This window comes from Meles meles, chromosome 5, assembly GCF_922984935.1.
Source record: "Meles meles chromosome 5, mMelMel3.1 paternal haplotype, whole genome shotgun sequence".
Taxonomy (NCBI): domain Eukaryota; kingdom Metazoa; phylum Chordata; class Mammalia; order Carnivora; family Mustelidae; genus Meles; species Meles meles.
Window position 1 is genome coordinate 123,411,504 of NC_060070.1, and position 17,617 is coordinate 123,429,120.

Sequence of the window (17,617 nt, forward strand, 5' to 3'; positions counted from 1 at the left end):
TGGCTGAAGTAGAGCATCCAAAAAATGGAATATATTTGAAAGAATAAGACTGACATTCTATTTATTGGACAAGGTGGGACCAGAGTCCCCAGGAAGGAAAGAAATTCACCAATAGTCTGCAGAACAGCCTGCTAGGAAGGTAAACTCATACTAGAGAACTGGCAAGATTCCCTGGGAGGCAGCACTCTAGAACACAACCTGCTATGATGCCGTACTCATTCATCCAAAGGCAAAAGAAGCTAAGTCCTCTCCCCGCCACTGTCAGTAGCATCTTAAGATCGACGGGGAAATAACACCAAAAGTGGTACTCCTAGGTGGCTCACTCAGTTAAATGTCTTCCTTAAGCTCAGGTCATGATCCCAGGGTCCTGGGATGGAGTCCTGCATTGGGTTCTCTGCTCAGCAGGGAATCTGCATCTCTCTCTCTGCCTGCCACTCTCGCTGCTTGTGCTCATTCAATCTCTCTCTGACAAATACATAAATAAAATCTTTTTTTTTTTTAACACAAAAGAGTCCTTCCTGCTGCTGGGCCATTCATCGAGCCGACATTGAAGCGTCCTCATGATTTGACCAGGTGCGCCCACCCTCGCAAAATCATGGTGCGCCCACCCTCGCAAAATCATGGTGGCGTACTGGCGACAGGCTGGACTCAGCTACATCCGGTACTCCCAGATCTGTGCAAAAGCAGTGAGAGATGCACTGAAGGCCGAGTTCAAAGCAAATGCTGAGACGACTTCTGGCAGCACGGCAAAAATTGTGAAACTGAAAAAAAGAGTAATCTACTCTGGCTAAAGTTTGAAATGCTACATTTTCCAAGGTGAAGATGTGTGGGTCCATGTTAAGACCAATTGAAAACGATCTCCCTCCATGGAAAAAAAAAAAAAAATCCTGTCTTGTTCTAGATTGAAAATGCCAATAAATTAAAATATGGCTAAAAAAAAAAAAAAAAAAAAAAAAAAAACACGAAAAGAAAAAAGGTTTTCTCCTGCTACATCTTGCTGTGCTCCCTCTGGTGCCCTGTAGGAATTCAGTGTCTGCATAGAAAAAATCTGACTTGTATACACCACTGTGGATGAATCCAACTGAAAAACAAAGGAGGAATGGCCAGAAATTTAGGCCTCCATTGAAATTTCCTGGCTGAAAGTGGACACATTCTTCCTGAAACTCAAGGCTCTCATCTAGGGAGTAAATGTTTAAATTTCAAGGAGAAACAGGCACATGTGGTGCTCATGTACTTCATGAACTCCTAGTCTCCTTGCCCTTACCACATGCTGTCCCATATATTACTGTCCTGACCATTAAGGCTACACTTTCCTCCTTGCTTTGTGCTTGTGCCTGGTGTATTGATATGACTCCAATGAAACTGGAGACAGACCTTGGCTGGAAGCCCTCTAGGCCACTAGAGCGTCTAGTCCCCAGGCCTCTTCTTTCTCCTATGAATGTGTCTGGAGTAATCTTTTCATTCAGCATCTCAGGGTTTGCTGGCCAAACCCAACAGTGCACTGACAGACAAAGGCTGTGCCAAGTGTGCCACATGGCAAAAATGAAAAGTTTATGACATCCAGTATCAACAAGCAGGGCACATACAGGGTAGATTTGAATCAAAAGGCAATGAATTGATAAGGGGCAGATTTTAGTTCCTCAACTTCCACATACACCATTTACTCACATTGGAACTTCCATATAACAACAAAACAACTCCACATTTTCACCCATCTGCAGGGCTACACTAACAAGTGAAAAAGTTCTCACTCTTGCCCCAAAATGGAACAAACAGGCAGTCTCAGGCATTCAATCAGTTATATTTATTCCTTAAGTCCAGACACACTCATTTGACTATTCTGTTACCTAGAGACTATATTTGAAATATTACCAGGGACAACGTGCATAAAATCACACTGGTAAGAAGCGAGAAGGAAAATAGGTAATTAATACAATGACACATACATGACAAGAAAGAAAAATATGCAAAGCAACTCCAGTCCTTTTCCTATTTTTGGTCACAGGCAGGAACTGAGATCTGTGACCTCCTTCTTCCACTTCCAATTCCGTGTCTTCCTCATCTCTCCCAGAAACACAACAGGTTGGTGTTCTCTACTTCAGGAGCCAACAAACCTTTATTCATTAAGGTCTGAGTCCTCAACAGTCTGGCTTCTTTGTGTTTACTGTGGGTTCCATCCACCTTTACAATTGGACTAGAAGTACTGAGAAGTCATACATAGATCCTGGAACTGCGCTCATGGTCAAAGCTTTCTGCAATTCACCCAGGGTCTGAAAACACTCATCTTCATTTACCTCTTTATTCTGGTAGCAGTTCTGTTCTCTCCAACTCTGTAGACTCACAAGAAAACCCAAACTCTCATTTTCCATTCCCTGAATTAATACAACACTAGTATTCCAGAAATAACAAATATTTACAAAGGTTCATTAAGATTAGTATGTCTCATCCATTCCAGAATAGGAAGCATGTACAATAGAATGTTGCACCCCAATGTTGTTCAAGTCCATTAGCCATACATTTCTTCAGAAATGTTCAGTTGGACAATGTTTTTTGGTCAGAGTGAACATTTCCTAAATAGAACTGGAAACCCAACCATAGCCTCTGGGTTCATCTGCACAACTCAAACTATATAAAACAAACACCATTTAATTCTTCAGAATAATTTAGACCTCATGTTATTTCATATCAAAACAATACAAAGACTCCATGAAATAATGTTCACGATCAAAATAAAAAAGACTTCCAATAGCAAAATTCAGCCAACTCCATTACAGCTGAAAAAGTCAACATTTATCTTCTAATACCTAAGCATAAGGCATGAACCACCTATTCTCATAACCACACCCCAGCAGTCTACACCCAGAAAAGAAGGGCAAGACACCTGGTCATTTAAGACTAACTTCAGAGGCTATTACCCCTGGGAGTCTGCAACTCCAGGAGGAGCCACCATGAGGAATCTGGGACAGTGTCGGGTATTATGGGGACATAGCTCCATGGCCGCAGGGGAGTAATGGAGATTCAGCCCCTGGGAGATCACCATCAACACCACAGCCTGAACTGAACCCCTGCCCTGAGAGCCTCACAGGCTCCTCTGAAGAACAAGGAGTGTTGTTAAGGGGTACAGGGGTCTTCACAGGGTTGCCCACCCCAGAGCATATGGTTAGGGACACATCTTCTGACCTCAACCTGAAGTATGGAAACAGAGTCCCACAGGAGGAAGCGAGAGGGAAGGAGAAAAGGTGGGAACCACCAGTCATGTTGTAGAATGAGACATCTCCTTCCTTCAGGTCCAGGAAAACCCCTACCCTGTGGGGAATTGGCACATGGAGGTCTGAATTATCAGGGAGGGGACAGACTTTATTTTCATACATTCCCACAACCCAGAACCCTTTTTCTGTGGACTCCGGGTACCAGCTGTTCCTCTCCACATCTTTCCTACAGATCCCCAGGGCCCACTTACTTCTCTCTGCATTCCTGATCTCCACCTCCCGGTAACAGCACTCTGATGTGATGTCTTCATGACCCAAGACACTATAGGTTCCATCTGCTGTGTCCTTGAGTGACTTGTTCCAGGTCACACTAGTCTTGTCATCAGAGACAGCAAGGATGGAATGGGCAGACTCTGGATCCAGAGTGACAGACACTGCAGAGAGAGTTGCCAATCATTCAAGGACTTGCCCTACCACATAACAAGGCACACAACCACCATCCTACCCCCGGACACCTAGGTGCATACAGGGAGGGCTAAACCTCCTGAGATGAGAACCTTCTGGCTCAAGCATATAACCCTCCAACCAGAAGAAGTAAGCATAAGACTGATCTAGGTGTTAGACATGTCACAGGGCCCTTGAGGGACAGACTGGACTCCAGTACTAAAGAATACCCATTTATATTCAGTATCAGAGATTACCCAGTAATCCCAGCTACATGATATTTACTGCGCCATCCCACCCCACCACCATTGATGATGCCAGCATCTGTATCACCACAGCAAGCTGAAGGAGATGTCAGTAGCCATGGGAGAGCAATAGAAGCACCCAAACTTCTACCCAAAATAGAAGTAACTCACAGGCCTGGAATTTCTCCTTCTGCCAATCTACAAGAAAACCACATTGCACAAATGTGAACCACAAATCAGAGACTTGAGGAGACTGTACAGACCAGTGTTGGTACCTATCTCTGAAATACACAGAACCAAGAGTTATAGGGGAAAATATTTTGGAAGCATTCACCTGATGAATTTATTTTTCACGCACATTATTTCTCTCTCTCTCTCTCTCACACACACACACACACACACACACACACACGCAAACTCTCTCATACACCCACAGCCATCATGTTACAATATTCCCATGAAACCCAAGCCATAAAGCTTAATATCACTGAGGGTCCGGATACTGACCTAAAAAGAAGGCTCTTTGCACAGATTTCATTATCAAAATAGGGCTTCTAAACTTCTAGCCACATATCCATCCTGAACGCTAAATTTTCTTGAGAAAGAACTGAGGAGATCAAAATTTCTGAGGCCTCATTTACTTATAAAGAACTGGCTGAACTGAACTTGCAGGTTGACTCAAAACCATGGTAGAGGCGATATAACTGGGTGGAGCTGCACTTGGAGGATGACTCTCAGCCATGGGTGAGGAGAGCTCAGGACATGGCACCAGAGAAATATTGCCCCATCAAGAGGTAATGAAGAAGATTCAAGGAAGGAGAGAGAGAAGTTCAAAGCAAGAAAGACATACATCTAGTGAAAGAAAGTAATGAATTTGCTTCCCTATATCATGAAGTATTGCAAGGAAAAACATTCCTGTATGTAAGGGGAAACCCAAAATCACTGGGTCTAGTCATCTGTTTCTTCCTATAATCACCTAGGGAGATCAAAAGCAGCCGGAGACACCACATGATCAGCCCCCAAGTATGGCTGTGTCCTATGCCCCAGAAACTGTAAATATGTTTTGGCAGAGAGGACTTTACAGATGTGATTAAGATTAAGGAACTGGAGATATGAATGCGGAAGGGGTAGAATAACAACTTCTCCAAAGTCCTAGATGGAACCTCAAACCCAATTATCCTAAGGACCATATCAAGCTACCCTCTATAGGGCGCCTGGGTGGCTCAGTGGCTAAAGCCTCTGCCTTCGGCTCAGGTCATGATCCCAGGGTCCTGGGATCGAGCCCCACATCGGGCTCCCTGCTCCGCGGGGAGCCTGCTTCCTCCTCTCTCTCTGCCTCCCTCTCTACCTAGTTGTGATTTCTCTCTGTCAAATAAATAAAATATTAAAAAAAAAAAAAAACAAGCTACCCTCTATAAAGTGAGGTTGTGAAATGAGCAAGAGAATAACTCGGGGACCCCGTCCCTCAATGACACAAAACATCAACTCCTCCAACATTCATACTCCCTTTTGGGAAGAAGAAAGGAAGCTAACTGATCACAGCAAATATATATCTGTCATAAGACCCTGAAAAGTCTGGATGGTAAAGCTGTGATCTCCAAAAGGACAGAGACACCAGAACAAAATTAGAACGATTATAAAATAACGATTATAAAATAAGGAAACTTTCTTGAATATTTGCTGACAACAAGGGACCCCTATTCTCCCACAGGATTATTCAGATAAAGTAGTACATCCAGCTCTATTGGTTTACTTATACAAACAGGCCACATGGAGTGGGCAGACATGTCACATTTTGAGGAAAGGGAACTATACTTGTTCTTCACTAAGACATTAGCTGACAGCAAACTCTACATTTCTATATGACAGCTGACACAGATTAGCAAAGAAGAGGAATCAAGCAGAGGAGAAGAAGGAAGAGGAGAAAGGGAGTTGGTGTTCCATTCTGAGACTCTGCAGTGCACCCAGAGCTATGCTGTGCACTTCCGTGGTCCAAGCACACTTTTCACCTCATTCCACAGGAAGCTGTTCGATAGAAATTATTCTTCCAATTTCATGAATAAGATCAGATCAGACATTTGTTCACATCACATTATGAGCCCACCAATGTGAAAGTGTTGATTCTACTGTAAGGGTTTCTGTCCTTACAAAATAAAACACAGGCATTTCAATCCAGCAGAGAATGGGGTTATGCTAAAAGAAGACTATTTAATTCACATTTTTAACAGATAAGTCCCAAGATTCAGTGAGGTGCTCTAAAGAGTTTTCCCCACACATCTGGTCCCCATAGACTCTTACACCCCTAGCTCCCCCTTCTCTGTTCTCACAGGCTGTGTCCCTAATCATAAATAGAAACAGCCAGGACAGAAAAGGCACAGGTTATGGATTCAAACGACCTAGATTCATAACCAACTCCAGTGCTAGAGGGTGCTCTGGATAACCTTTCATTGCATTAGCAACCCTAGGATCATACTCCTCCCCCAGCTACTATGGGGAGAGTGAGATGGCCTCATTATCTGAAGCAAACCCAGTTAGAAAATTACTCCAAAACACCTTAAAACAAATAAAAGTTTTTTTCAGAAATCTCTCAAACATGTATCAAGGAATTTATTACTTTTTGTGCACCCAATAACTTTCATGTTCTCTGCGTACTTCCAACTCTAACCACCATGGCTGTCATTTGTGGTCTCCTCTACCCAAAGCCATCCAAAGTGTCTCTTCTATTATCAGCCACTCAAAGTGTCTCTGAGAGGAATCACAGGCTCTCTACTTTCCTTCTCATCTCCTCCTCTCTTCCCCAACCAGATTTTCTTTCCCTGATTTACTCCCAGATTTTCTCTGGTAAACAAATTTCACTCCTCTGAGCTTCTCCTATTGCAATCCTCACACATTGCCCCTAATAAATCTAACCACTACTGAGCCCATCAGTTAAATCCAGAATTCTCCTAAAAGGAAAGATAATGGTTGTGAACAATTATAAGTTACTGTCCTTTAAAAAATTAATTTGCAAACACTGTAATACAAACATGTACATAGGATTTTGTATATAATGGTCAGAATCTCACAAACCCACTACCAGGACTCCCTAAACATCCTGGAGACTATGGATCTGAGAATCAGAACAGCTGAGCTAAAGAAAAGTACTTCCAAAACAAGCATGGAGGTTTAGAGGAAGACACCTGGCTTGGACAAGGAGTCAGAGCATGCAAAAGCAAAATGAAGACCATCATTCCAGAGAAACAAAAACAAACAAGCAAATAAAACAAACAAAAATCAGAAAAACCAAAGCGAGATCAAAAAATAGATAGGTATTTCAGGGTAAAATGGATTCAGAAACAAGGATCCCTTAAGGAAGACCTGAGTCCTAAGCAGGCAAGCTTGATTTCTGAAATCTTCCAGAGACAGCAAATTCTGAAGTACCCCGTCAATGCCATGGTCCAACTGCCCTTACAAATGATCACTCTGTTGTCACTCTACCAACAAAACTACCCGTTGAACAACGTGCGTTCAGAGGCTGTTGCTAATTCTAACAGCAACCTACAATAGAAGATGGGTCAGAATAGAGGCAGATCTGTGTTCCCAAGGACAGTCCCTGCAGTCTTCAGAACACAACAAACATAATCAGTGACACCAACCCATCCTGGTGTGAGGTCCAATGACAGAGAAGGTGGCATGGTGGAGGCTAGGGAGGTAAAGCCACAGGAAACTGAGTCACTTACCTGCATACAGTTTTGCCTTCTTCAAGGCTGAAAGGGAAGACACCGTGATGAGACATGAGCCAGAACAAGTCTGCATAGTATTGACCTACTGGCACATGACTCCTCTCTGTGCTACAGTGACACTATAACAGAGTAAGGAGAGAGGTTGGAGAGGCGATACCCTCCTGACATGGGCAGACAATAGGATGTTCTGGGAAATTCCCTGGACCACAGATCAGAGAGCCGGCATTGCAGGCTGAGTTCCATGCCTGCCAGTTCCTGCTGTGTGACCTTTGCCAAGTTAGTGTCCTGAGTCTTAAAAAACACAACATTAAAATAAAAACACTGAAAAACAAACTAAGGGTTTTGGAGGGGAGAGGGGTGGGAGGTTGTGTGAGCCTGGTGGTGGGTATTATAGAAGGCATGTATTACATGGAGCACTGGGCGTGCTGCATAAACAATGAATTCTGGACCACTGAAAAGAAATTCAAAAAAACTAAAAGATGCATGTAGTTGAATAGTAAAACCATCAAAATGGGAGTTAAATTAAAAATCAAAAGGACTTTTAACTATTAAACTTCTATTCTCCTAAAGACAAGTAGACTTAAGAATCAAAAGAAATTAAAAAAGTGAAAAAATAATACATAAAATACAGCAATATAAAAAAAGAATCAACCAAAAAAAACAATTTTAACCAGAAGAGACAAAATTAAAATAATAAACAATAAATTTAGCAGAGGCCAAAGAGACAAATAAAACTAACATAAAGTTGAACGATTGATTATAACATTAAGAATCTCTAAGGTGAAAAAACTCTTAAGTTATTCATTCAATTTTATGCACACAAGCATTGCAAGGCCAGTTATCTATATGCATTTGATTTTCTGAACAATAGAAGAGACACAACTTCTGTGGAAACACTGAACCCATAAGAGTCAGGTAGATCTCCTGGGGCCAGTGGAGAAGAATTTGAATCTCTAAAGAAATTTCATGTTTAAAAAAAATTGGTAGCAGTGTGGGAGGTACTTAGCATAAATACCATCAATATCTATATCTGTTTCTTCTTCTTTTTATGGGGTGCAGCAGGATTCAACCATAAGTCAAAATGTGCATTTCAAATAAAATTTTGATAAAAGCAGTATTCCTTCAAAGAACAATACACTATGTCCAACCATTCTTGATTACCAAAAGAAAATACATAATACTAACAAATTTCATCCACAGAATTTTTCTGAAATGAATCCCAAATCAATTACATCCCAAAGTAAAGAAATTTTCACATGGAAAAAAAAAACACGCAAAATTTTTATTCCATCTGCTTTAAATTTGCTTTAAATGTCAAAAATTATACAATGTATGAAAATGTTTTTGGGAATAAAGTACACATTATTCCATGAATGTAAGAAGTCATTAGTATATCCAATGATTTCCAGGAAAGAGAGATATGGGAAATAACACAAAAGGGGAGATGAAATAAGGACCGGGATGTTAGGTGAGCTCTACGGTAAAAGTTGCCCAATGTTCTCAGAAAACCCATCACTGGACCACTAACAACTTATCCCACAACATTCCCACCCAAGCTCTGCCCAGTGCTCTACCCAACAATTTGTGATCAGTACCTCCAGGAACTGGAGAGAAAAGACTCTCCCAGGATGGTGTCATGTGGAGGGATCAGACTCCTAAATTTAATGACCCCATGTATTTATATAGTTTCTCTAAAACATTCCAGAGTATTCAGGTTGACTGAGAATCAGCTGCATTGAAAACTAAAAGCTACAAAGGCAGTTGGTTGATCAACCCAACAGATGCACAACAGACTCCAGTGAACACCATCATTCCAGGTTTCAAAGCACCATGTGCGAAACAATAGCCCAGATGGGGAAAGCCCATGGAGCAAGTTCTGCCTCCCACCAGCTTCCACTTCTGCACCAGGATGGGTCCTTATGTCTCTGCATAAAACAGAGAGGGGACACTATGGCTTAGGGGGCAAGAGACACAAGGATATCCGGACAGTCACTCACCAGCCAGGTAAACAGATTTCCTCCAGTCTGAAAGGCAACAAAGGAAACGGGTGAGCTAAGAACCAGAATGTCTTCTACAAACGTGACACAGAAACTTCTGGCGAAAGGACACAACATACCAAGATCTCCTTGAGTTCATCTGAAAAAAAGTGAAAAAATACACACAAACTCCCATCACTAAGATCAGAAAAGACTGCACCTGGAAAACCCACAAGAGCATCTATATGTCTCCATGAAGATCTAACTCCAGATTTCTCGATCCTCCACAACCCCACCTACCCTCTCTGGTCCTCCTCAGCCCCCTGCTCCTGGCCAAGGGCCCTACTGTCCGCGTCTCCCCTGCACCAGCTTCCGTACTTGTCTGTCTTGACCCTGTCCTGCCTTACCTCTGGCCTTCAGTGCTTCCTCCTTTATCTGCTGGTCCTCCTCCTTGTCTCTGTGCAGTTTCTCTCATTCCTGCATCTTCTTGAGCTTTGCAGTATGTCCCTTCATGATGTAGAAGACAGCCCCAAGAAGTAGGAGCATCAGCAGTCAGGATCACCATGAAAGCCAGCTAGCTTCCAGGGAGAACTCCAAGGGAAGAAAGGTTCTGTGCCCAGTCAGACACCCCATCAGGGCACTGCTCAGGACGGCCCAGCCCAGCACACACAGGGACCCCCAACCAGACCATCCCACCCTTCTAGGAGTGGGAAGTAGTACTGACCTGGGATGAAAATGGCCATTGCCTTCTCCTGGCCCAGGATGCGGTTGAGGACTGAGCAGGATACATTCCCTGAAGAGCTGTCCCTCACCACAAGAGTGGCCTCTATGGTGAACAGCCCTTCAGCATCTTGGACCTGGGTCTCAGAGAACGTCAGGAACTTCTCTCCACTTAGAGCTCTCCAGTGCACCTGGGGCTTTGGGAACCACCCCGAGGCCATGCACACAACTCAGACCCCGTACTCCTCTGGCCCCGTGATGTGCACTTGAGGGGCAGAGCCCACACCTGAAGAGAGAAGCTGGAGACAACAGGGAGGCCACCCAGAGCCCTGGGATTCCAGCAGAACCTTCCTGTGCACAACTCCATGCGCAGCACTGCATTTTGGGGGCTCCTTGGGGGAGTGGTCAAGGATTAATGTAAGGGGTCCTGCCATGGAGAACAGAAGGAAGGAACATGGGCACCTGTGGCAGGCCCAGAGAGCAGACTCTTCTCCCCAACCATGAGGGTGGGAATCCCATCACCCAGGAGGATAGAAGGAGGAATTTGGTTCCAAGATCCATCCTTCTCTGCTCTTCTCAACTCACACACTCTCCAGGGCATCTGCAGGCACACCCACTGCCACTCGGTCATCACTTCTACCAACCTACATACCTCCTGAGCTCGCTCCCTAATACCCACATCTCTGGTTTAGCTGTGCCAGGATTCCTTACAGATGCTTCAGACTCAAATCCTGAGCTAATTCATGTTTGGCCCCATCTCTGAGGATAATGAAGAAAATACCCCCAATCTTTCATTTTTCTTTACATCCAGCCAGCCCTCTGCTACCTACTATTAATGCCTTCACACTCTGCTGCCTGTGACTTGACTCAGCCACTGAGAGTTCAGGGAACGTGACTCTAGCAGAGGTTGGAAACTGCTTGTGCCGTTGCCTTGTCCTCTGCCACAGGACAGACATCTTCAGGCTAGCGCAGCCTTTCCAGCTGAAGCTGTCCTAGATCAACAAATAGCCAGCTGGACAACACCAGCTGAGCAAACCCAGCCAAGGTCCACTTTCAGGACAAAATATATTAAAAGTAAGAGTCTTATTATCCCTATTGAAAACACGGAAACAGAACCCCTTCCCATCTTTTCTTATAGCATTTACTTGAGGAAACTTGTGGTTCTGGGTGTTTTCTCTCCTCTTTGAAATGTATATAAATACTTTAAAAAAAATAGGCCTTTTGCCAGCTCTGTAATCTAAGAATGTGTTTCTCAAGGACCTGGGAACCCTCTCTTTGAACTCCTCACACCAAGGAAGACAGCAGCCCTCTCTTCCACTTCTCTGCCAGGGTAGGAGCCTAACCTCAGTGGGCACCAGGATCCACGTATAAAATCACCGCCTGTCATCATGATGGGAGAATTGGTAAAAACAAAAACAAAAACAAAACAAAACAAAAAACAAAAAATCCACTATTTTAACTTTTATTTCTCTGGGAAACTCTTCCTTATATTCTGAATGATCCACTTGCTGGTTTCATGGCAGCAGATTTTTTTTTTTTACCTTTTACACATTGAATATATCACATCACTGCATTCTGGCCTGTAGAGTTTCTGTTGAAATTCCACTGAGTATATGTGAAAGTGTTGAATCACTATATTACACATTTGAAATGAATATAACACTCTATGTTTACTACACTGGAATTATTTTTTTTATATTTACGGTAGGAGAATTTGGTTCTCCTTGGAATAAAGCCAACTAGCTTTACCTGCTCACCCAATTTCCAAGAAAATATAAGGTGCACCATCTAGGACAAATAGTGCTGGCAAGTCCAGCTACTTGAGGGCTCATAACTGTTGATCCTGGGAATGTGTATGGAATGAGTTCTGTCTGCATATGGACAAGATGAGATTTCTTCTGTCTTTGCATTTCTTGATAGAATCTCTGTGATGCACAGCACATTGTAGTTAATGCTAATTTAATATTTAAAAGAATATTTCTTCCTAATATCTTAGAGACAAGATTCTGGGTTGAAAGATTATGTTTTTAATTATATTTCCCCCCACGTGACCAAAGATTTATGAGTAAGACCTGTTAAGACTAGCCGAACACAGTCCAGATGAGCTGTGTCCCTGAATGCCAGATTAAATACATGCTTGTTGTTATAGGCCACTGAGATTTCTATGTCTGTGTTACACAGCATTATGGCAGCAATCTGCAGCTTACACATAAAATCAATATTTCTACCACTAAACAACCAATTTAAAAAAAAACTGTGGGTACCTGAAGTCCCTTGTCCCCAAATCTCCTCACTCAGCTGGGTCTCCATTCAAACTTCTCTGATGCTGGAATACTCCTTTCCCACCACACTGTCCCTACATGAATGCAGGGGGTCATCCTTTCCACCCTGTAACTACATCCAGGCCTCCAGTCTTGCTCACCTTCCATACACCCTCCATTACAGCTGCCAAAGCAAACCTGCCCTCACACACCTCGCTGCACTGCTCTGTTGAAAATTCCCTCAGCCCTGCATCTAAACAGTATAAGAGCACATGAAGCCCTTGATGGTCTGGTATTACCACCCCCACTGCCCCAAAAATGAAACTCCTATCCACTTCCTCCCCAATCCCACCATCTGCACCTGTCACAGAGTACACACTCCAGGCCCAGGACAATTCGGTTGATTGCACAGACCCACAATCACCATGCTGTATATGCCCCACACAGATCCATCAACCAGAAGACCATTTCAGAACACTGTCTGCTTCACTCAAATATCTGCTCAAGTGTGCGTTACTCATGGGCTTCTCCTGATAAATCCCATCTCTGTGCACCCGGACCTGAAACACCTCTATATTCCGGATAGTCACTTCTCACCACCCTCCCATTCACCTCCACACCAATCATGTGGCCTCTCTCTCTGCCCAGACTCACCAGCCACTCTCCTCCCTCAGGTGTCTCACGTGGGTGTTCTTCTGCTTGGAACTCTCACAGCTAAAATATTTATTTGGCTAAATCTCTACTCACCACCATCTAACATAGTCTATAACCTAATTGTTATTTATTGTCTGTATAATATAAACTCTACAGGGCGGGGAACTTTATTTGTTACACTGAGATATCCAGGTGCAGAAAACATAGCTATCATGTACCAGGAGTTCTATATATTTAAACTGAATAAATGAAGAGTGAAAGACCCATTTTCCCTCTTTATAAATTCAGAGAGGTGGCTCTGAATTCCAAGACTGCAGGTCTCTAAATATAGATCAGCAACCCACCTGCCACCTTCAGTTCCACACTGGCCTCTTCATAGAAGATTCCCATTCGGAAGAAGCAGGTATACAGCCCATTATCGAAAGCCTGGACATTGTGGATGTGCACTGCAGCCTCCCCCTGGGAGATAAAATCCTTTACCAGTGAGATTCGCCCTCTGTACTGAGCCAACTGTTCTTCTCTCCGCTCCCGCTGGTTTTGATAGATGAACACTGCTTCTGAGAACTTGGAGCAGAACCAGCGCAGCTCCATATTCTCCACATCCATCGCAGGGGACACATGACATGGCACCATGATGTCCCCACCCAGTACTGCCACAATGGGTTCCGAGGGGCCAATCACCATAAACTCCTCTGTGGACACAGACACAGGAGTGAGAAAGCAGAAGAGATGCAGGACAGGGAAGGGAACATGCTGTCAGGAGGGAGGCCCTGACTGAGGGACTCAGCAGTGACAACTACTAATGGAACAATTTTATCCTACAACAACTTTGAAACACACAAATGGTGTCAAAGAGTCTCCTCAGCAGCCTGTGCTCCTGACTCCCGGCCCTTCCATGAAGGATGCTCTGACTAAGTTGTTCTACCTTCCACAGGCATTACAATCACCAGGAAGGCCTGTGAATCACAGACTACTGGGCTCTACCCCCAGACCTCCTGGTTCAGTAGATCTGGAGTGGGTCCATAATGTGCATTTCCAAGGAGGTGGTGAGAAGCTGATACTGACAATCCAGGACCACACTCTCAGAACCACAGCTCTAACCTGCCTCTTCTTAGGACAGGACTGAAAATTCACCAAAGAGCACTACTGTGGCCTAGTGGTAACATCCTACTCATTGTACCACACCTAGAACTTTCCTACACCCACTCCTGAAGTTGTTTTTCCCCATGTCTTTGTCTTCTACTGAATTATATGTGTGCTAGAAACTAGACCTCGCAGCTACTTCCATTAAAACCTGCCTTCACTCCACTTCTCACAGGACCCAAATCACTACCTCTTCCCAAAGATGGTTCATCCCAATGCCCTGAGCGCCTCGCGGCCTGGGTCTTCTGAGACCTGGTAGATATGTCACAGCAGGACACTTCTGCAGGACAAACCCCACCAGGGGTTTGGGGTTTGGACAAACCCCAACCAAACTGACTTCTCAGCTCCTGTGCTATTCAGATTTGGCTGAGACACTATCTGACTCACCTAGGGGATGACAATTACTAGTCTCCATATGACATCCTCCCTCCGGTCAATGTCTGTGAACATTTAAACCTGTAACCAAAACCATGTCCCTCCTTTACCAAAGCCCTTCAATGATTCTGCAGTTGCCCATGTGATCCTGAGCCCATTAAGGAAGACCCTCCCTGCTCTCTGATCCCCAACTCCTGCTTCTCTTCCCCCCATTCACTCTGCTCCATCCAACACTCACCTCCTCTGCTCCTTGAACACCCAGGTACACCACCAGCTTTGTCTGGCTGCTCCTCCCTGTGGAGAATCTCTTTCCATGGGATCCAGACAGGCTCCTCCCACCACCTCCATGTCTTTGTTCCCATCTCACTGCATACAGTGACAGGAGCACTGCTGCCTGCCCACTTGCCATCCTGCAGCAGTGACTGCTCCACCTGCTCTGTGTCCTTGTCCCATGCTCTCCACTCCTCTAACAGACATAGACTGTACGGGGTTGTGGTTTTTTGTACTCACTGTCCCTGCCGGAATGTAAGCTCTGTAAAGATAGAGACTGTCTGCTTTGTGCACAGAGTAGCACCTAACATGTACTCAGTACCCTATAAATATTTGTGAAATATAAGTACCAGAAAATCCAGGAAACAAAAATCCAATAAAGCCAGGAGGCAAAAAATAAAGAAACAATTATTTTCATACTTTTCATAGTGAAATTCACAGGTTTTGCTTTATAAGACATAAACTCATTAGAGAACTGTCATGCTCCCCTGCCCTTATTTTGCAATTCTGGGATTCTTCTTATGTGTTTAATTTCAAATAGCAGTTGGGGGATCTCCAGAATCTGTGTAGAGCCAGGGCCTCCACCAATAGCCATCTGTCCTGAAGGAGACAGCAGCAGAGCTCCGGGGGCTCTCACTCACCCCAGGGAGACACAGGGACGGGGAGGGGACACACTCACCAGCAGAGCCCCCAGCAGGCAGCTGGAAGAGGAGAAGCAGGGAGGGGAGATGGGAGAGCAAAGAGCCCCTGCAGCAATTCTCCATGTCCTCAGCGCTGAGGAGACACAGGGCAGGAGGCAAGTGAACACCTCAAGAGAGGAAGCAGGGCCAGGCCACAGGTCTGGGCCTCAGAGCAGACATCAGGGCTCAGGGCTGGCAACAGTCCCCAGTAGGAGCACAGCCTTTCCTACTGCTCAGTATGTTGATGAAGTGGGCGCCCCACAACCCTGAAGCCAAGAAAGCCTGCCCAGCCCTTTGGAAACCTTCCCAGCCTGCTCTGCCCACAGGACCAGAGCCTTCCCGCCTCAGCACAGAGGCCTCCTCCACGTCTGCATAAGTCACAGGACACCACAGAGGTCCAGGGACACAAGGTGTAGACTCAGGGCCCTCCCCATGAAGGACACACCAGCTCCCATGTGCTGTTCTTCTGCTGCCCCCTAATTATGATCAGGGAATGACTGAGAAGCATAACAGTCGGACTGCGTCCTCCTCAAGGACACTGTGGCTCCACCATAGGCACGTTGCTCTGGGGTCTTTTGATAGGTGAGTTCACCCTGATTTCAGCTCCTGCCTCCTGCAGCCCTTTTCTGCTCAGGGCCAAGGACGTGGACTTGCTCATAGCTGAAGACAGACGATTCCCCATAAACGGTTAATCCTCATCTTCCCTATCTTTGAGGAACTTCTGCCTCTGGATAGAGATCCCAGCAGAGCAGGGGGAAGCACAGGATAAAATGAGACCTGGTCAGAAAGAAGGGCTTCAAACCACTGACTCTGGGGGTGGGGGTGCAGCCAGTGGTCCCGGGAAGGACAGATTCTGGGGCTGACTGCTAAGGTCTCCTCCACACTCAGCCACCTGCTATGGAAATCACCTGAGGCAAGTTTCTTGATCTGCTCTGCCCCAGGTCCTATCTGCCTTATGGAGAGAGTAATAAGATCTCATCCCACGGTATAAGAAATATTCTATGAATGTATGTATGGAGAGTCAGTGCACAAAGAACAGTGCCTGTTCCTAGGAACACTACACAAATGTCATTAAGTAAATGAATAAAGTGTAGCTACCACTGTAGTTGTCCTGGGTCATCTCAGAGCCTCATTCTTATTCACACCAGCCCCCCATCCCCACAACGATCTCGGCGCCCTCCTCCTAAGCATCTGCTCCCCACTTTCCTCTTCTTGTCCAGCAAGTGTCTTCAGAACCCACTCACCTGCTTGAAAACCTGGGGCTTCTGGAGCATCTCTAACTCAGTGCTGTGAGACCTCAGTCAGCCCCAAATCTGCTCTCAGAGATTGCACATGCGGTTCACTGCTCAAGCCCCAAACCCTGCTCCAGATCCAACCTTGATGCCACAGGCTCCTCTTGTGAGAGGCAGCTGGTTCCAGGAGAGCGGAGAAGCACAGCCTGGCACAGGTTGCAGAGGTCTCAGCTGAAACAGGGACCTGGGGCACTCAGCACTCCCAGACGGAAGAATCCTGTGCTGACTCCTTCCACCATTTGAAAGTAAAGCTTACAAAACGCAAACCTAGCAGACTCTACCCTGCCCTCTGCACGGTGCACCCTAGTTATCAGGAAGGAAACAGCATGATCAGAGCCACAGAAACAGGGCAGGTACAGATACACAGACCCACTCTGCAGGGGAACACAGAGACACAGACTCCATAGTCCTTTGTTGAACAACTGCCAGTCTCCAGGTTGGGTAGCTTCTAGACCAGAAGTAAGGGGTGTGTGTGGCACAGCCAAGATTTAAAAAGCCGTATGCTTGGGGCTACTTGTACTTTCTGTTCATTACCAAAACTATTCTGTTGGTTTGTGAATCTTGTCAGCTGGTGAATGCTATGTGGCAGGAGATTTTGAAAAGCCCCCAGTGCAGCTGCGAGATGA

At 45.1% G+C, this 17,617-nt stretch overlaps 1 protein-coding gene and 1 pseudogene across 1 annotated transcript; one reads left to right on the forward strand and one right to left on the reverse strand.

The window, feature by feature from the left end:
• The first annotated feature begins 583 nt into the window (after positions 1-583).
• LOC123941374 (ATP synthase subunit epsilon, mitochondrial-like) lies at positions 584-793 on the forward strand. Its single transcript, XM_046004425.1, has one exon. It carries the CDS (start codon positions 621-623, stop codon positions 789-791), a length of 171 nt encoding a protein of 56 aa, XP_045860381.1. The 5' UTR covers positions 584-620; the 3' UTR covers positions 792-793.
• A 989-nt stretch (positions 794-1,782) lies between these two features.
• Positions 1,783-17,231, reverse strand: LOC123941375 (annotated as a pseudogene).
• Positions 17,232-17,617: the final 386 nt, after the last annotated feature.